Below are 19,587 nucleotides of genomic sequence, written 5' to 3'. Positions count from 1 at the left end.
GTTCTCAAACTGAATCACACTTCAATATTTATTTCAATGTCGATTGCATTTAATACCAATGAAACATCAGTTATAAATAGTACATTCAAATTGAAAAAGGCTATCCTAATAGCCATTATGTATACAATGGTAATCAACTGACAATATTTCTCAAAAGCCAATAATTTTGAAAATCAGCAATGTATGAGTGCAAGAAAAGAAAAGCCTGCAAATGAAAAACCTACCCTAGAGTTTTTTATACAATTACAAAGGCAGTGCCAACAATTCACACTCAACCCTGTTTGGGGGATGGTATATGCGCTTACAGGGCGCCTTTGCTAAAAACTTACAAATTAGATCAACGGTGAGTGAAAGTTCTCCCTGCTAAAGTAATAAAACTTCCTACCATTTAAAAATTGACTGAATATCAGACCAGTACTGCAAATGCACACTAGTGATAAGATGACAATGCCCATAAAAGACAGCTATCCCTAAGGATTGCTTCTTTTAGGACTGTTCCAGTACATGAAATGGCAATTTTCCGTTTTGATTTCAATAGCCCTTGCTAAGAACTGCTTTCCCCGCATAGTCATATACCAAACAAAAATACTTCTTTATTAGTAGGCACGGTCCTTTCATCTACTTTATCTAAGGGTGCGTTTCTTTGGGAAAATCCGAATCTGGATTTTTGATCCAAGATTACTCGGATCATGGTGTATCAAAGGAACCGACGAATTTGTCAGTTCCTTTGATACACCATGATCCAAGTGATCTTGATCAAAAATCTGGATTCGGATTTTCCAAAGAAACGCACCCTAAAACAACTTTTACTTAACAACAGATTATCACTGCCACTTACAAGAGTTCTGTGTACAGTCGAACCTCTTTATTACGGACATCAAGGAGACAGGGATAAGTGTCCGCATTATAGAGGTGTCCGTTTTAGAGAGGTAGGCTTTATATGGATTTCGGTCTTTCAGGGACCAAGTGAACTGTCCGTAATAGAGAGGTGTCCGTATTAAAGAGGTGTCCGTAAGGAGAGGTTCCACTGTACCATGAAATGCTCATGATCGCTCACCAGCAACAGACTCCTCATGGTTTCTATGGTGAGGAACTGGATGCTGGTCTTTAAAGGGGCAGTGTCACCTATTTTTTGTGTCACTTTGAATAGGTAAAAAATATATTTGAATCTATGGAATCGTCAAAATAATGGTTCAGTTTTGTTACCAATAACCGTACTAGTGCATAGAAACTCATATTAGTTATGTTTGGCCGTGGACAGTTTTGACCAAAACACAGAAAAATTGCTGCGAGGAACACTGCCCCTTTAAGAAAACTGTATCTGTTTCAGAAGATAACAACTGGGGCAATCAGATTTTCTATAAAAAAAAGTACACTACTGTAAGCCTAAATTGTCAGATTACATAACTGGTTTGCCTGAAGAAAAAAAAAAATGGCCTTAATATCATTCACCATCGTCATCATTAGTGTGGTTTTCGTTGTCATTCTTTGCTGGCGAGGGACTGCGGGACTTCTGTTCCTCTTCAGCTGCCTTATCAGCATCATCTCGTGCAGTTGTCTCTTCATTACCTTCACGTTCATCCGCGTCTTTATCTTGGGTCTTCTCTGGACTTGCACTTCTGCAAAGAAATACAGACGGCTTGTGAACTGCAGGGTAGCTTTCACTTCAATAGATTTTGGGACTTAACTAACATTCTGAAGATCCTAATTCAATGTTAGGTAATGAACAGGCCACAAAAAACATACTACCCAAAGGCTTTCATTTGAATCAAACCTCTGGATTCTATCCACAAATACAGAAACTCATTACCAACAGATTTGTAGAGCACAATAAACAGAACCACAGAAATATACTACTCAGTACCATTCACTTGAATGGTCACAATTAAGGATTTCACCCACAGACTCAAAAGTTCGAACCATTTTGTGCAAGATACATGTGTAACAACCAACACCACAGAAATTTATTGCTCAGTAGCTTTCAATAATCATTATTTAGGATTTCACAAAAAGACTCAAAAGTTAGAACCACTTTGTACAGCATAATAAACAACACTCCAGGTAAGTACTGCTCACTTAGCTTTCATGTGAATGGTCACACTTTAGGATTTCATCCACTGACTCACATCTCAGACACAATCAAGAGTTTCCCTTGCATGGCTAACAAATGGCAGGTTCATTGTATTTCTTTGTATGATACTCCCCACCATACCTTTCTTTGTTAGATCTTTCCTTGCTTTTGCTGCGACTGCGAGATCGGCTCCTACTCTCAGATTTAGAGCGAGACCTGTTTTTTCCTTCATTTGAATGTGAACGTCGCCTACAACATAAGACATGCCCAAAGGTATTATTAGTCAATAAAATAACTGAAGATAACATGCACAATCCTGTTTGAGCAAAGAAATCTTTTACAACTAAAAAAACAAGTCAATTTGGTTTAATAATAATATCGCAATGTTAGGGTTAGGCATTGAATTTTGAAAATTTTTGAGAATTTTGAAATCTTCAGACAATATAATATTTCATGTCATGAAAGGTGTTTAGTCGTCATGGTTTGAAATGATAGCTCAAAGTCATGGTTTGTCTCATCAATATAGGTCTTGATGAACGGGTGTCTACAAACCGAAGACCGAAGACCAAAGACCGAAGACCGAAGACCGAAGACCGAAGACTACAAAACGAAGACCCTCGCTAAAACGCTTTATTTAACAAGAAAACATTGAAATCAATGGGGTCTTCGTTTTGTAGTTTTGCCCGCTTCAAACTACAAAACGAAGACCCTCGCTAAAACGCTTTATTTGACGCTAAAACATTGAATTCAGTGGGGTCTTCGTTTTGTAGTTTGCCCGCCTCAAACTACAAAACGAAGACCCCATTGAATTCAATGTTTTAGCGTCAAATAAAGCGTTTTAGCGAAGGTCTTCGTTTTGTAGTTTGAAGCGGGCAAAACTACAAAACGAAGACCCCATGTCGGTCTTCGGTTTTGGGTCTTCGGTCTACGGTCTTCGGTCTTCGGTTTGTAGACACCCCTTGATGAACACCTTCATGTATGCTGCAGAATCGTGAGACAAATTATCGATCTGGCCCCAGTTGTTCAAAGGTCGGATAACTTTATCCGCTGGATAAGGCACTATTCAGGGTCTAAAATAAACTTCACGTTCAACGTTGTCCAAGGTTTTCGTACACTTCTACACTTTACTGTGGTTAGAGTGTGCATATTCACTTGTACAAGAGAAAAGACAGCACAGATTGAAACTGTCGGATAGTGACTTATCCACAGGATAAAGTTATCCAGCCTTTGAACAACTGGAGCCTGAGCTTTCAACATTACATACTCCTTTACTTACCTTGATGGTCGCTCTCTGCTGCTGCTGCGGCTCCGTCGCCTTTTTGGAGAGCGAGAACGGGATCTGAAAGCATGAATTCAACATTGATCAACACATCGCTAATCCATGTGTTTGTTTTACAATGTTAGCTGAAAGCGCAAAACAAAACCTATTAACCCTTTAAGCCCTAACAGTGATCAGCATCAAATTTCTCCTTGAATATCAATGCTTATTCAACCCCTGAGGTTATGAGAATTAAGGATATGATCACTCAAGGTTAACTTTCTTGATAATTTAATAACTTATCTCCAGTACGTCTATAAGAAAAGTATGGGGGCAAGAGGGAGAATTTGTCCTTTGATATTAGTGGTTAAAGGGCTAAAAAAAAGTCAACACAATTTCTTTGAGTCAGGAAACTAACAATGGACAGAAAAATACAACAAACGATTCTTGTGCCTTTCAAGAATATGTGAAACTGGAACTTCAAGACTCCAACCAACAATAACCTTTTCCACTGCCATCAATCACTGTAGCAGGCGTTTAGTTCAATTGGGTCAAAAGGTTATGCTGCTATGCTTACGATTGGCATATATGAATCCACTTTGTTGGTTTCTGTTGCTGTAATTGTGATTGACAGCAGTAAAAGTGCAAATTGTTAGTTGGCTTTTGAAGTTCAGGATATGCACATCATCGAAGGACACAGTAATCTGGATAAGTATAAAATTCATGTGAAATAACCTCAAATGTTATGTTTATTGACCCGATATTTTAAGTGCAATAATATTATTTTTACACAAACTAAAAATAAGAACAAGTAAATTCTACTTGAAGAAGCTTTCAACATATCAAGACAACCTTGAAATTAAGCCTTGGTTGCAAGAAATGTTAAATCTGACTTATCTTTATTCAGAACACTAAAATTAAACAGATAAATAATATTTATTTATCACAGGAACAGGGTAGAGTTGTATAAACACGTTTTTCCAATGGTCAAGAATCGTTTTTATGTAGATCAAAAATAACCTGAACGCTTATGAAACTGAGTATTTAAAACTTACAAGTACTGTTCAGTGAAACCCACTATACGGACACTTATTACCGACGGTTTTCTTGGTCCTGCTCCATAGATTATAAAATAAGGACACTCCGTAATATGGACACTTCTTCTGGTCTCAACAGTGTCCGTAATAACGAGTTTTGACTGCACAGTAATTTTATTAAAAGTTGTTACTGAAATCACCGCAGAATAATTTCATTTCTACAATTCACAATATCCTGCTTTCTACATAATAATTATATTAACACCTAGTTTTCACAAACAAAAACCAAGATTGGGTTAAAGTTACATTGATTTCAAGGCAAAAATTGTAGTTTTAGTACTTCTTACGTTTAGCAAATAATTTATTGTTTAATATCTGCATAAGGGTATGGATGCTGTTGTTTGCCATGATACAGGGAAAGCAAATTTGAAGCATGTTTGCTGCAGGATAGTGGTAAAATAATTCTGATAAATAATAATAAAGAATTTCGAAATAAACTGAAGATCTTGCAAAGTCGTTTAAGAACTGAGGTTCGTTAAGCATCACAGTTATTTGTTTTATGACAGAAATTGGGTGACAAAGCTCGTTTAAAGACAACCAGAAAATCCTTAACAAATTGTTAGATAATTTTAAAATAAGATTCTGCGTCTGTATACTTTACAAAAGAAGACAGCAATCTTTACAATGTTGGGGAATCTGTATAAAGCATTTTGCATAACATGTAAGAGCTGCCAAATATTTTACAAAATAATTAATTTTAAACTGCAACATGTTGCAAGGTAAAATTGTTTTCTGATTGAAGGTTTACAAACCAGTTTGATTTTATTTTCACTTTTTTTCAAGATTATGGTAATTAACCAAAGGGAAACATACAACTGTAAAAATAAAACTAGCTTGAAAAATTTTAAACCAAAAGTAAATTTAAAGCATGACTTATAGAATATATACAGTAAAATGATGTTGAAGTTACTGAAAATAAGACAAGCCAATCTGAAGAGTGGAATGCTGAGATAAAATTTACTTTTAAGAGGAACACTTTCACTAGTTTGGAACATACAGTATACTGGGTAAATTTCATCGATTTTCTCCAAGCAGTAGCACCCTGACTTATGGCTGCCCTGCTGATTAACAGCGTGAATCAGACAAATGGTACCGTACTGTGGTAAATTAGTACTTACTCACTGACACAAGAACCGGGAGAGTCGTTGTGTAGTGCACACTGATCAATAACGCTAGGGAAGTGATTTGCTAAACCCTGCGGTACGCTCGTGGGTAGAGAAGCTAAAAGCTTAACGCTTGCAGTTGCAGTGGATGGTTGAAAGCATGTCGCTCGTAGAAGCAGCAAGGGAGAGTTGAGCACAGATGCACAGGGTGGGTAGAATCACCTCTGGAAGAGCGGGCGATGCATACACTGCTTGCCAGTTGATTGACAACTGACGCAATATTATAACTCCCTGACACATGAAACAAAACTCTCTATTATTAGTCTTAATAGTTTCTCCCAATGATATGTCTAGAATTACAGGTATCTTTTATTTTCTTCAGCAATGACTGACAGCACCATGTTTGCATGTACACTGCATCAGGCAATTTCCATTTGACCAAAATTCTTACATGGAATTTTCTTTAAAATTTCAAGCGGTGAGTGGGAAAGAATTTTTGACGTGCTTAATTCAATAGTGCCGTGGGACACTGGCTGAGTGAAAAAGAATGGGCCAAATAGTTTGGAAATACAAGTTTCGTCTGTTTTTGCGGCAAAATTTTTCAGCCAAATGGAAAGCTAGCACCCATAAAGGCTATGACAGTAACTTAATAAAATGCTACAAAAAATTTTTAGACAGGAAGGGAGTGGTTACATAATGTTGGAATATTCCATGAAATGGTTTGATTTTAGGCTTTTTTCCCACAAAAGAAATTGCATTGCCCTGTTTCTTGAAAAGAAGCTCTCTCGATTTAAAATGCACAAGGTGTTATCATCGCTGAGAATGAAATTCAAGGTCTTGTTTAGTTTTGATTGATCCACACGAAATGACAAATAATTATTGCATTGATCGCCGTCCCAGCTGTACATACAAGATTTGATGAACAATCCTTGAGAAATGGCTTCCATGTGGTACAAAAAACTCAGGTTTGGGCAAGACCGTTTGCATTTGTGGGAAAAACAACCTAAAATGGTAAAATGATATAGGCAAATGAAGTGCAGGAGTGTGAATCTTTCATTATGTAACCTCCCTGTTACATATCTAAACACACTTTCATAAAAATTCCGCTTGAATCACAAATATGATGGTCAATAGGCCTTATCACGGTTTTCGACGCCATTTTGACGAGTAGGCAAACAGGCTTGAAATAACAGTGTTTGTATGGAAATCCGATGTCAAATAATTTTCATAAAACATCGCTTCTGAAAAATTCATGAATTGGAAACTTTTGGCACTAGGAAAAGGATTTTAAGAAAAAAAATGGAGGGATGTAGCTGTGCCAGAAAGCGTCCAGTCGCGTTTCGAACTTTCCATACATTTGTCTGTGTAGCAAACCAGCCGTGAACTGCTACTAAAAATAGTTCGCGGGAAAAAATACAGGGAAATGTATGGAAAGCTCAAAACACGACTGGACGCTTTCTGGCACAGCTACATCCCTCCATTTTTTTTTTTCTTAAAATCCTTTTCCTGGTGCCAAAAGTTTCCAATTCATGAATTTTTCAGAAGCGATGTTTTAAAAAATTTATTTGACATCGGATTTCCATACAAACACTGTTTAATATTTCAGACGTGTTTGCGTACTCCAATAACTCGTCAAAATGGCGTCAAAAATCGTGATAAGGCCTATTCAGTTCTCAGACGTCTTCTTTCAGTTTTTATTAAATACCTCTGCCACGTCCGGCATTTTTTTCCACCAGTGCCTGTATCTGAAAGAATCCTCCACCAACTGCAGCAGCTAGCACCTCCGTCCACCTGCCAGTAGACAATAACCGTTATTTATTACGAATGCACGCTTCTGAATGACACATTGACATTGATATTTATTTGCCTTTTTTCCAATATATTTACAATTTATCCATAGTTTAATGTGTGGCGAGGTAACCTCTAGAAACCACCAGGCTCATAGTTGAGGCCACCTCGTACAATCCTCATCAGCTATTTAACGCAACAGACTGTTTCTGTCGTTGGACTATACGCTGGTAGTTGGTTCCCGGAAATCTGATGTACGTTCTAAAACAAATATTTTTCAGAAATTTATCTGGAAAAAATTTTATGTGGTCGGCCATGGCAACCAATTTTTGACCGGCAGTTTTTTTTTTTTTTTTTTTTTTTTTCAGAAAATAGAAAATCCCTTTTAAAATGGAGGAAAAATCACTTTTCTTCCCGTAATTTTTACGTTTTTAGCTCCTAATAGTGTTCCTGTATTGGATTTGCCAATTACTTTTTGTTCAATTTCGGCGCTTTCTTGAAGTTCTTGGGAAAATCCAGGAATCCAAGATGGGGGATTATGACCTTATTACCACGTGATATGATGTCATCACTTCACATTGCGGATCTCAAAGGAGACATATTGAAACGTACTATCTATCCTCCAAGTCTCACTGTCATAGCTTTTATAGTTGCAAAGTTATGGAATCAGCCCCTTCCACCGCCTCCCCCCCGCCCCCGGCCCCGGAAGGCAAAAGAAAGCCCAGTCTAGATAAGGTTAATGCACCTGATTACCTATTCGTCAAGTTGGCCTACCTGCTGTGTTCGATTATTGCCATGGCAACCTCATGTTTTTCATTGGCAATAGCGAGGTCAAGAACATTCTGGTTATACTTGTTCAACAGGATTTCTTGTTCTTTCACGGAAAGCAGATAGGACACGAGAGACGCGTGGCCAGTGGTGGAGGCCAGATTCAGAGCCGTGTTCTGGGTACAAGATGAAGTAAAATATGAAGACACAATTTAGAGACAATGCTTTAAATCGAAACAATCACTTAGCGCAGTATTACTACATAGGACAAATTGACAAAGATAAGTATGTTCCGTTACATGATGTTTATCAACAGCGTTCAAACTTTCAGGGTGTGCCTCTAGTATGTACTCCACACAGCGTTCAGAGCCGTTTACGGCAGCCATGTGGAGTGGAGTGCGCTCATGATGATCCCTGGAAAATAATAAATATTACAAACAGTAGTAAATATTTCCCTCATTTGCCGTTCTACAGTTCGAATGGAGACAAGGGACGAGTTTTTATATTTTCATTTAATCAGAAATTGGAGTCCACCACAAGAAAGATCACATTAAAATTAGTCAGTTTACCAAGTTTGAGGTTCTGTCGTTAGATTGCAACCATGTAGAAGGCTTTCAAAAATCGGAAAATTACAGACTTTGTATTATCTGGGGAACACCATTTCAGGCTTAGAGACATTTGTACGCAATTTGGTCGATTTTTGACAGGTCACAGCCTGGTTACTTCGCAATGAAACATAACCAAACTTGCTAAACTTACTAATTTTTACTTAAAACCGTTTATCTTCGACTGACCTTTCAATAGTAGCTCCTTTCCTCAGCAGCAGTTGAACAATCTCCGCATGTCCTTCGTGGCAAGCATAGTGCAGAGGTGTCTTCCCTTTGTGGTTTTGCAAATTTACTATTCGGACATTCCTTTTTTTGAGCAGTCTTTGTGCAATCTCTAGCCAGCCATACCTAAAGGAAAAAAAAAGAAAATTTCCCCAGTGAAGCTTTCAATGCAAAGCAATTACGTACAATATAGAACAGTGAAGAAAAGAGCCCATCCCCACGAAAGACCTGATATTTCCCTATAAAGAACTATTTTTGGGCAAGGAATTCATGTTAACGTACCATATAGTCACCCACATAACCCTAATCCTAATCATCCATACAGTCACCCTCACCTTACCATGAATTAGTATATACTGATTTTTGTGTTTTAGTTATTGGAATATCAACTCCTGATAACTGGGGAGGAGAGTAGGAGACCTCAAGTGAACCATCGACATTCTATTTTCCTTGAACAACCTTAGTTATTTGGTATTGTGGGTGATAACCTGTATAGTTATTAGTGCGCATGTCTTACCTTGCAGAGATATGAAGGGGTGTATCGAGGGAGTCTGAGGTGACTTGAACCGCTGCCTTGTTCTTGTTGATGAATAGCGCGATGTGCTATGGTAAATAAGTCGTTGTTAGATTCAATTATTGCGATATTCCGAATGATAAGTTGTTGAACATTGTTGTTGTTGCTGTTGTTGTTGAGAAACCGTCAAGAGTTTCACTGGCATTACTAACACTGGATAAAACCAATCTACCCAGCACTTTATCTTTTAAAATAGCGAAGATATACTTTCGTCAAGTCTGGGAATCAGTAACAGGCGTTTGTGAGAAAACGCCAGTCACGTTTTGTCTGTCTTCTTACGAACATTCTGCATAAATTTGTGAATTTACGGAGCTACATATTCGCTATTTTTAAAGACAATACTCTCAAACTCGGCGTTTTTACTAAATTTTAAGGTACATGCTCTGTCTTTTGAAAAGTGTCAATGGTTTTTCGTTAATTACCTGGCCGACATCAAAATTATAAATCACCATGATAAAGGTCCTTTGGTTAATATCAGAGATCAGTTGTCTGGTGATAAAAATTCTTCCAATCGAAAACTTCGTTATATGTAATCTCAAAACCCATTCGGCGCTGCACGCCTCATTGGCTAAGAAATCGCGCTGGACTTCAATTGAGTAAGTTGCTTACCTGTAAGTAACCTTCACGAGCCGCATAATGTACAGGTGTGTACCCAGTCATATCTTTGTCGATCACTAAGGCCTTCGACGCAGGGCTCTGAAAGTGCATGAGAAAAAAGAGTCAAGTTATAACAGATACAACGCATGATCGATGCTTCATATTTCGTTCTCAAACTAATTTCATGAAGAGAAAACAAAGGAAATCACTGCCGTGAAGGAGGTTTAGAAATGTGATCAGTAATTATCATCAAATTTGGTGAACTTTGGGATCAAAGAATTTTTTTAGTTCCGTAAAAAGTTTACCCTAATGCTAAGGAAGCTAAACTTTACGTGCATAAACTGTATAATTATTTAGTGATTACAACCTTCATCAAAGCCTCCATTGTGGACGAATTGCCAATAGCCACATGCAAAGCTGATCGCAGTTCTACATCCTTAAGTGTGACATCGGCTCCTCGGTCCATGAGAAGCTGAACAGTAGCTGTACCACCCTCAGAGGCTGCTAAGAAAAGAGGGGTGCGGCCTTGATTGTCACGCGGATCCACCGGGGCACCCTGAAAACAAATAGTTAAGTCAAAAATACTTCCAGAACGTATGATCGTATTGCGAGAAGTGATGGGCTAGTGGATAGGAATATTAGACATCAATTGAGGCACTTTGCTGAAAATCAATATGACTTGTTCATACGCGTTCAGTCCGGATCTTATAAACACGTTTAATTGTATTTAATTTGAGCTCTAATTGTGTTTCTTGAGTCTGCTGTGATTTGATAGAAAACTTACTAAATTGGAAGTTGTTCTATAACAAAATCGCATTGCTTTAGTTGGAATGAAATAGAAGATTGAAACTCTTGACAACTGTACCTAACTCAAACGTCTTGAATGTAGTTTCTAAGTTATATACCTGGTCCAACAAGAAGTTGACTATAGTCACGTGATTGTTAAGTGCCGCTCGGTGCAGTGGGACCATTCCCTGATCATCTAGGATCCCAGCTTTACATACTTCACTGTCTTCAGCAGTCAGTAATTGAACAATCTCAAGCGAGCCTTGTGAACATGCCAGGTGGAACGCTGTACTGTTGTCTGATTCCTAGAAAACAGTAAATAGCTATTATACACTTGTCAATTTTAAGTTTTGAGGGAGCAAGAATCTCCAGCATGATGTAAGGCATTATAAATTCAAACCTCCTTCATGAACTGAAGATAAACAATAAACCACTTGAAGTATCCGGAAGGCCAAGTTTTCCATAAGTCAACTTACTATACTGGACGTTTGTAATCCAGAAGTTTTTGTCCCTCCACAGAAAAATGTACTCAGAAACGTGAAAGATCGAGATATGTATAATATTAGGGATTCGTATAGACAGACAACTCAATGTATATTTTAATAGGTGATGGTTTGACTTGATTTCAATCAATCAATCAATCAATCAATTGATCAATTAATTAATCAAAGTCATGCATTGTTACCTTCTGTCGACGCACATTTGATCCCAGCTTCAAACACAGCTCTACAATCTGAGGAAAGATAAACACTCTCCGTCAAGGCCAATTACTGTTTGTTTTCTGTTTTGTTAACGAGTTTGTTTGTTTCTCCTTGTTCACTTATGTTTGGTTGTTATTTTTTTTTGTTTACGCCTGGTTTTTGGTATTCAGTTCGTTGTTGTTGTTGATTTTGCAATTGTTAATTTGTTAATGTTTGTTCGTTGGCTATGCTTGCTTTTAGCGTTTTCTTGTTCAGTTTTTTCTTTTCTGTCTGTTTTTAAAATGATGTTAGTTTCGCGCCTTACCGGCAGAATTCCACTATCCACTGCAAGATGAAGTAAAGTGCTTCCTTCATTATCAGCATCGTAAATGAGACTTTCTACATCCAGTTGTTTTTCCTCGACTGCGATAAAAACCAAAGTGTTAATCACTAGCAGATCCAGCTGAATTCCTAGAAACGAGGAGGGGGTGGGAAGTGTCATACCACGGGCTGGTGCTACGGGCGGCAAAGGGCATATTTATTGAATGTTTTGTTTATCAACAATAAATTGGCCACCGTTTTATAGATTGGAGTGCCGATTTGAATATTTCCGCTATATTCAAAATAGGTATTCAGTTCTCTAGGCCATGGCTATTCGCAAGACTATTTCTGCGACTGAAATATCGACCATATCAATAAATTTGCTTATATTCTGCCAGAGTTCTAGCCTTGAAACCGTCTGGCACGTGTAGCTCTAGCAACTGAAAAGCGACATTTATTTATGTCCTATGTGGTTCCAAAAAAAAAATAATAACAATAATAAAAAAAAGTTGTTTGATGCTGTTTTATTCCTTATTTAGAGCTAAGACCTGAACAGGCGCATAACTCCTTTAGCCGATCAGAAATGGGTTCCTAACCGTCACTATCAAAAGTTTTGTTTTCAAGTACACGGATTAGTCGTTTACACTATAAAATGATCTTAGGCAGATACCTACCAATTCCAGCAAAGTACTCAGCTACTGACTGTGCTCCTTTGGATACCGCCATACCAAAAGGCGTCATCTTATCTTCAGCTGTTTGCGTTATGTCACCATCATGCTCCACCTAAGCAAAAGAAAACGCCTTGTGAGGTTTCCGTCTGTCTGTCTGTCTGTCTGTCTGTCCGCATATGTGTCTGTCTCATGGGTCTGTCAGGCTGTATTCTTTCTGTCTGTCTTTCTCTCTGTCTGTCTCATGGGTCTGTCGACCTGTGTTGTTTGTCTGTCTTTCCATCTGACTGTTGTCTTACTGTCTATGGGTCTATATGTTTGTCTGTGCGTACGTCTATTTACTAATCTTTGTGGCCTCTATGTCTGCACGAATGAATTCTTGTCCACGTGTGAATCATCCTTCTCTAACTACGACCCCAGGACCTTCTTTCACCACGCAACCATGGCCAAACGGCCCCACCACCACCATGTCCCAGCTAGACGTATAGGCTCATCAGATAGTTTCGCCGGCAGAATACAGGCCCTGTTCAGTTACAGATAGATGAATGATGTTATTTCCTTACCAGACGCTTACAAATGTCGACGTTGTCAATCTCAGCAGCAATGTGAAGAGGCGTGTATGAACCAAGGCCTCTGGCGTTAACTTTGGTTTTACTGTCATGCAACAGAAGCTGAAAATAGTGCAGAAAATGTATAAACTGTGGTCTTAGGCTTAAGGAGGCATAACAATTCAGTTAAGGTTATTTTCATAAATCTATACCTAGATATAAAATTAACGGAGATGCCCTAAAAGGTACTTGGCCTTAAATTCAATTTCACTCCTAAAAGCATGGGCCGTTTGACAGATGAATAGCAATGCATTTTTTTATTTATTTTGGTAAAATAAAAGATTAATGATCGGGAAAAAATATCATTTATGATAGATTATGTTTCAGATGACTTTAGCCTTCATTATTACGTGAAAAGTGGAATTTTAAAAATTGCATGGAAAAAGACTCGCAGTGTCACCTATTTTTAGCGTCAATTTGAATAACGAAAAAACATATTTGTATTAATTGGAACATTAAAATAATGGTTCAATTTTGTGTCCTACTAGGGCACAGAAACTGGTATCAGTCATTTTTGTCTGCAGATGGCTAGGATGGAAATGGATTATTGGCCAATTTTTTCAGTTTCCTTCTGTAAATTTCGGAGAAATTGCTAAAAACTGATTAAAGTTTACTCTTAACCGGAGAAATCATTTCATAATTTCCTCCCGCTGCTCTAAGAGCGATTTCACGTTAAAGAAGGGGTTCTTTGTCAAATGTTTGAGCTGTTTTGGCCAACATGCAGCAAAATTCCATGGCAGTGTCCCTTTAAGGTCTGAACACTCTAATCGATAATAAACTTCCGATTATAACCCTGAAAGGTAAGAACTATAGGAAGATCCTCTGTTGTTTTAATACCGCCCCGGCCTCCAACTCCCCCCCTCCCCACCCCCTCCTCCCAATTTCCTCAATTATGGTTAGGCATTGGCTGGAAATCCTCGCATTTGTTGGCTGAGTTCCTAACTTACGAACATCAGGGAACATTGGGTTCCTTGACATTATTCTTGGGAAACAGCCCAACTAGTTCTTCATTCTTACCACCACAATAGTCTCGCTGTCGACCCTAACTGCAGCGTGCAAAGGGGTATCTCCACGCTCATCACGACGCTTCACATCAGCTCCTGACTTCAACAGCAATTTCACAATGTCGACATTTTTGCCAAGGATAGCATTGTGAAGGGGTGACTTGCCAAAGGAATCTGGAGTATTTACATCTGTGGAACAAAAGACGACTATCAATAAAGAAAGGTCACTCAATTTTCCAGCTAATACATTTAACTTTTTTCACCTGCTATGAAAAGAGCGGCTACTTTATCCTGCTTCCAAATCGTGAGAAGACGCTCGTATCAAGAGACCGCTTGAATAGTCTGGTCAGAACAGGTGCAACAGTAGTAAAGCGGGGAGGGGGGGGGGGGGGGGTGTGCGATATAGTCCCTAACCAATCTGATTGGTTAATCCCTGAAATACTGCAATCCGATTGGTTAGGAACGATATCGCCCCCCCCCCCTCCCCCCTTACTACTTATACACCTTTTCATTACAAACGTGCCTTAAATTCCGGGAATGTTTAACACATAGGAATAACACGGCCGCAACTACGAACGGGCTCTTTAAAGTGCAGACCGCACCCGAAATGAAAGTTTAATGCATGCATGTCATTTCAAAATGGCGAAAACCAAACACCGTTGATGTCAGTAGGAAATGGACCAATTCAAACGCGAAGTAAGGGGAATTAAACGCAGCAAAGCCCGGAAAAATCTGAAAGCCTGGTAAGAGAACTTGCTCTCAGATTTGTTAAAGAGCACGTACTCACCAACACCTTTTCCAAGCAATTTTTGAACTTCCTGTTCATGCCCAGACAACGCTGCGTGGTGTAACTTTTGCAACTTGCTAGATTTGGGCGCTTTCTAAAAAAAATCATAAGAAACAGGAAACGTATTACAACTTTCACAAATGGCTAGCTGTGTATGATCGATAAGATTGGTTCAGTTACCTTTTCTTTCACTTCTAAGAGTACAAAAAATGTAAATGCCTAAGTAGCACAATAACTAGTGTAAGACACTCGCTTGACTCAGCAGAGAGACACCAGGAATCTTTCGGGTAAAGCTCTTCTTCATTCTTAAAGGAACTGACTCTTTACTTCATCAATTCTACGATTATTCAGTTCCATTCTACGTCTACTCTACAAGTAATCTAAGACTATTCTACTCAATTCTACATCTTTTCTACGAGTATCAATCAAATCACAAATTACTTTATAGTGTGCTGTAAACATGTTTACGACTGCAATTCAACCAAAATACACTAACAGGAAAGAACAACACAACTTTTCTAAGAAAATAGATAGAAAGGGAAACCAATCAGGCTGATAAAATCCTTAAGTTTTTTGCCTTGATTTCAACCTTCGAGGAGACCCAAGCCAAGGTTAAAGGAAGTAGGCAAACCTGTACACAGCACAGCTGTTAACTCTAATCTTTGAACAACAAGAAAATGTCAAATAATCTGGAAGATATCCATCAAAACTATCGAAAGGAAATAACAACTGTATTCTAAAATTAAAGTCGAAAACACACCTATACATTAGCTTCACAACACTCGGTATAATTTAAAATTTACTATAAATTTAAGCACCATTATAAAAAATAACCCACTTGGCCGCTTCGGTCCTAACTTGTGAGATACGAAGACAAGTACTCTGTCGACTTATCCTTGGAAACACATTTCGGTTAAAAGTTAAGTAATTTTGTAATACTAACTGCATGTGCAACAGTACAGTAAAAACCCGCATATAAGAACCTAGTGATATAAGAACCGACAGGCTGAAATTTGGCATTTAAATACCCAAAAATATAAAAACCTGTTCAGCCTGGCAAAAAAAATAGGTTCTTATACGAAAACAATCACTCCACCAATTTTGATGGTCAAAATTTTGGATTTTAGTTGTGTGAGAAACTTCTGACAAAAAGCTATTGTGTATGTGTTTTCTTTGATTTACATTTGTTATGTACATAACTTACATAGCCCAAAATGTTTTTGTTCTGTATGTTATTGTTTAGGAAACAAGGCAAGCATTTTTGTTGTCGAAAATACAAGTGCTAAACCATTTTGTATTAGTAGTACAACATTTCTGTCAATGGTTACACTACGACAACCTCTGAAAAATAAGAACCTATTTGATTAGGTTCTTTTAACCTAATCAGCCTGAATTGTGAAAAACTACCCTAAAATATAAGAACCTGTTCAGCCTGACCTCAAAAATTCTAGGTTCTTATATGAGGGCTTTTACTGTATTAGTAATGCATTTCTTGACAAACTTAAAAATATGCTCGTTTCTACGACTTTCAAGTGCATTCCAATTCAAAATTTGCGTAGCACTGTCACTTGAGTCAAACATTGTGATTCTGGCCGATCAACGTTGTAGGCGTCCAAGACGATCGAAAGACGATCTGTATCGCATTTGTTACGGGAGAAAGTTCTTTTGTGTCCAGTCATTAACAATGTGATATTCCTCATTTGTAATTAAAACTTCTCGAACACGGCAGCATCTCTATGCGCGAAGAAAATGACTGCGTCATCAGACGATGTCAGACCCTGGGAACGAGTTTGGATGCTGCACTGTGAGACTAAACGCTACAACAGGGAAATCGTTAATAAACAACAAAGTGGACCCAAGCTTGAGCCCTCGGGAAAACCCGAGGACAGAGCACAGGGATCAGATAGAGAAGACTGATACCCCACTACTTGAGTTCTATTATTCAAGTAGTCCTTACAAACTTTGATGAATGAAATTTGCAAATGCCGCCAGTTTGTCTGAGCGCGCGCGATTTAGCGTGCATCGATCATTTCACAAATGTATCAAACTTTATGAAATAAAAATATTATTTTGTTTTATGGATCGATCAGTGTGGTATGCTAAAACAATTAGACGGTTCGGTTTCTATCGCCTCTGATTGTGCTTGCCGTCTAATTGTTAAATAGCTTTCAATCGGTGATGCGATTCCACGCCAAATTAACTATTGCGTGAAATCAGTCATTTTCGCCAGGTGAAACTGAAGCAGTTTAAACTCGTCCATTTGAACTGAAATTCCCGTCAAAATATTCACTCGTATGTGATATACAGTTATCTAGCTCATCATGATCAGTGTACAGGTCCAAATTTGAGGTTATAAAGGACTGCGCGCTATCTGTAATAATTAGCAAACTTTCATATCCGCCACCGATCTTCTGTACGATCCAAAGTAATAATTTGACATGAGTGTCGCGAATTTGTCAAGACTGTGAGAATCTCTACTCCAAGGCTCTTTCAGAATAAGACAAGTCCCAATAGCTTTGGATAGCCAACCTAGCCAGATAAACTGACAGAATTACCGATAAAGGGTTGGAAGCGGTATACGTCATTCTGATCAAATTATTTTTTTCTGTGAAGCGTGAAAGGTATGAGATTAATAATAAATTAAACTTCTCGTTAATTACTGCCCAAATAACTACAGAAAATCCGGCTGAGCTCTTTGCACGATTTAAGCCTAAAAATAAAACTGAATTCTCCGGGAAATATATGAGAAATGTCCCTTAACATTTCGCATAGGGCCCAGTTGTTCGAAGCCCGACTAAGCTAGTCCTGGATTAACGTGAACTTTGATTAGAGTCTAATTACAAATCAATAAAGATTCTTCCAAAACATTTTTGTCCTTCTCAGTATTAACATAGATTTTTTTTTTACCTTTAGATCAGTTGACATTAGCCTTTAAACCCATTTTAAAAGAGCGAGATGAAAACCTCGATTGACCTTTAATCGTGTATGAGCGTTAATCGGTTTTCGAACAACCGGGCCCTGGCCTTTTCGACTTAAAAGTTGAATATATACTAGCGATGGATGGCCTATAACGCCTACTGCACTTATGGTATGATTCCCTTTAAATGACAAATATCAAGTTCTCTTAAAAGCTCAGCTAGAGTCCATTGATTACACATGCAAGTACATATGTTAACATCACCTCGCTCTTTCAAAAGACTTCATGTCACTGTTTTCAATAAACTTTACTCAAAACGTTTGATAGTCGTTCAGCGCGGACTACAAAAAGTCATATCTTACCTCCTGACGTTTTAGGCGCGCGGGTTCGCCATTGCTTGTAGGGTCCCCGTCAAGATCATCTGAAGAGTCAGAATTCATAGATATTTGACTAAATCTTCTCATACTTGCCGATCGGTTTATCGATGGGCTTGGCGGAGGTTTAGCAGTTAAAGGGATGTCTCTCTCTCTCTTGAGATATTTGTCCAGTTTAGCCGACACGGTACCAGAGGAGGGAAGTAGGCTTGGCATGGTATGCCTCTTTTTAAAGGCAGCCATCTTCTGATAAACATTTCCTGGAGAGGCGGCCATTGCTGAAGTGTTGCTTCCTAGGACGCTATCTTAACTAGACCAGCGAAAGAAAGTTCTTGTCGAGACCTGTTCCAGGTTCATTATATAGTTACGCTCTTTTGACTACCGAGAATTTGTTTGCAGATCACTAGTCATTTGACAGATATTGTTACAACAAACAACACCGAATTGAATGGGAAAGTCTAAAACCTAAAGTGTCTAAAGAGAGTCTGAGTCTGTTTACACCGCAATGATTAATTCTTATCTTATTGTAATAGACATTTTAGGTCAGCGTATTCACGGGAAGATCAAGGAAAAACATTTCAAAAATTTGAACGTCTGTTTTGATTTGAAGAGTGTGTGGTGAGTTCTAATATTCTGAGACAAAACAACCAGAGTCTACTTTTATTTTTAGATATCTTTGTCTTAATCAATCGGCTATAAACTGATCAAAGACTTAATTGAAGATAAGATCAGTCATTTTCACGTGACGTCTTCAAATTTTAACATCTAAAACAAAGGAGCCACCAAAGTTTTTGTTCTCATAGTGCATAAGAGGTGATAAATTAATATCTGTTTGCAACTTTTCAGCTCAATAGCATTCTTCGTTTCAAACCAGCGCATTTTGAATTGCAGAGTTATGCCAGTACATGACATAAAGTTGCGATCACTTTTGTCAACACAACGCAGGGTACGCATCAAGGCAAAATTTCTGCAAATCACGGCCTCGAACCAACATTGGGAAACAAATCGGTCCTTCTATCAGGCAATGGATTTCTGGCATGATATTGCTCATTACCTGAAAGACCTCAGTGCATTTATAGAATAGAATAGAAGCTTTATCAACGTGTCAATCAGCCTTATAGCCTGGAAAAATCCCATACTAACGTTTGCTCAAGAAGTAAAACATTATTTACCGTCAGAACAATACTCTAAGTGCTTTGGATAGAAACGCTATAATTTTTTTTTAATAAACTTTATTGACAAATCAACAAACCGTACAACATTACATAATCTTTTACAATACACTATTTACAGCTGCAAGCACAAAAAAAAAAAAAATAAAAATAACAAAAAAAAAAAAAAAAGTAAAGCATTATT

The 19,587-nt window shown here is 38.1% G+C and overlaps 2 protein-coding genes across 2 annotated transcripts in view; one reads left to right on the top strand and one right to left on the bottom strand.

Annotated features, from left to right (window-relative positions):
- The window catches only part of LOC146468720 (E3 ubiquitin-protein ligase TRIM71-like), a 112,660-nt gene that overhangs the window by 22,888 nt on the left and 70,185 nt on the right, over window positions 1-19,587 (top strand). The gene's annotated exons all lie outside the window — the stretch shown is intronic.
- LOC146468729 (transient receptor potential cation channel subfamily A member 1-like) lies at window positions 15-18,579 on the bottom strand. The gene is made up of 18 exons (XM_085124525.1): window positions 18,220-18,579; window positions 14,941-15,034; window positions 14,167-14,342; window positions 13,105-13,212; window positions 12,548-12,656; window positions 11,878-11,975; window positions 11,558-11,605; window positions 10,992-11,177; window positions 10,454-10,642; window positions 10,099-10,185; window positions 9,433-9,518; window positions 8,880-9,041; window positions 8,385-8,499; window positions 8,092-8,261; window positions 7,235-7,320; window positions 3,348-3,410; window positions 2,213-2,320; window positions 15-1,619 (listed from the first exon to the last, which is right to left on the bottom strand). Exons 1-18 carry the CDS (start codon window positions 18,505-18,507, stop codon window positions 1,387-1,389), a joined length of 2,406 nt encoding a protein of 801 aa, XP_084980651.1. The 5' UTR covers window positions 18,508-18,579; the 3' UTR covers window positions 15-1,386.

The sequence above is a fragment of the Pavona decussata genome, unplaced genomic scaffold, assembly GCF_977016875.1.
Source record: "Pavona decussata unplaced genomic scaffold, jaPavDecu1.1 SCAFFOLD_130, whole genome shotgun sequence".
In the NCBI taxonomy this organism is placed as follows: Eukaryota; Metazoa; Cnidaria; class Anthozoa; order Scleractinia; family Agariciidae; genus Pavona; species Pavona decussata.
Note: the sequence above shows the minus strand (reverse complement) of the source record. Positions and strands in the feature narration are given on the sequence as shown.

What these genes read in the sequence shown, in the direction of transcription:
- LOC146468729 (XM_085124525.1), bottom strand. Translation starts at nt 18,507, where the DNA reads ATGGCCGCCTCTCCAGGAAATGTTTATCAGAAGATGGCTGCCTTTAAA. An exon ending in TGAGTACTTTGCTGGAATTG is followed by an intron (nt 11,976 to 12,547) that starts GTAGGTATCTGC and finishes TTTTTATCGCAG; the next exon opens with TCGAGGAAAAACAACTGGAT. An exon ending in CTCGTGAAGGTTACTTACAG is followed by an intron (nt 9,519 to 10,098) that starts GTAAGCAACTTA and finishes TATTTACCATAG; the next exon opens with CACATCGCGCTATTCATCAA.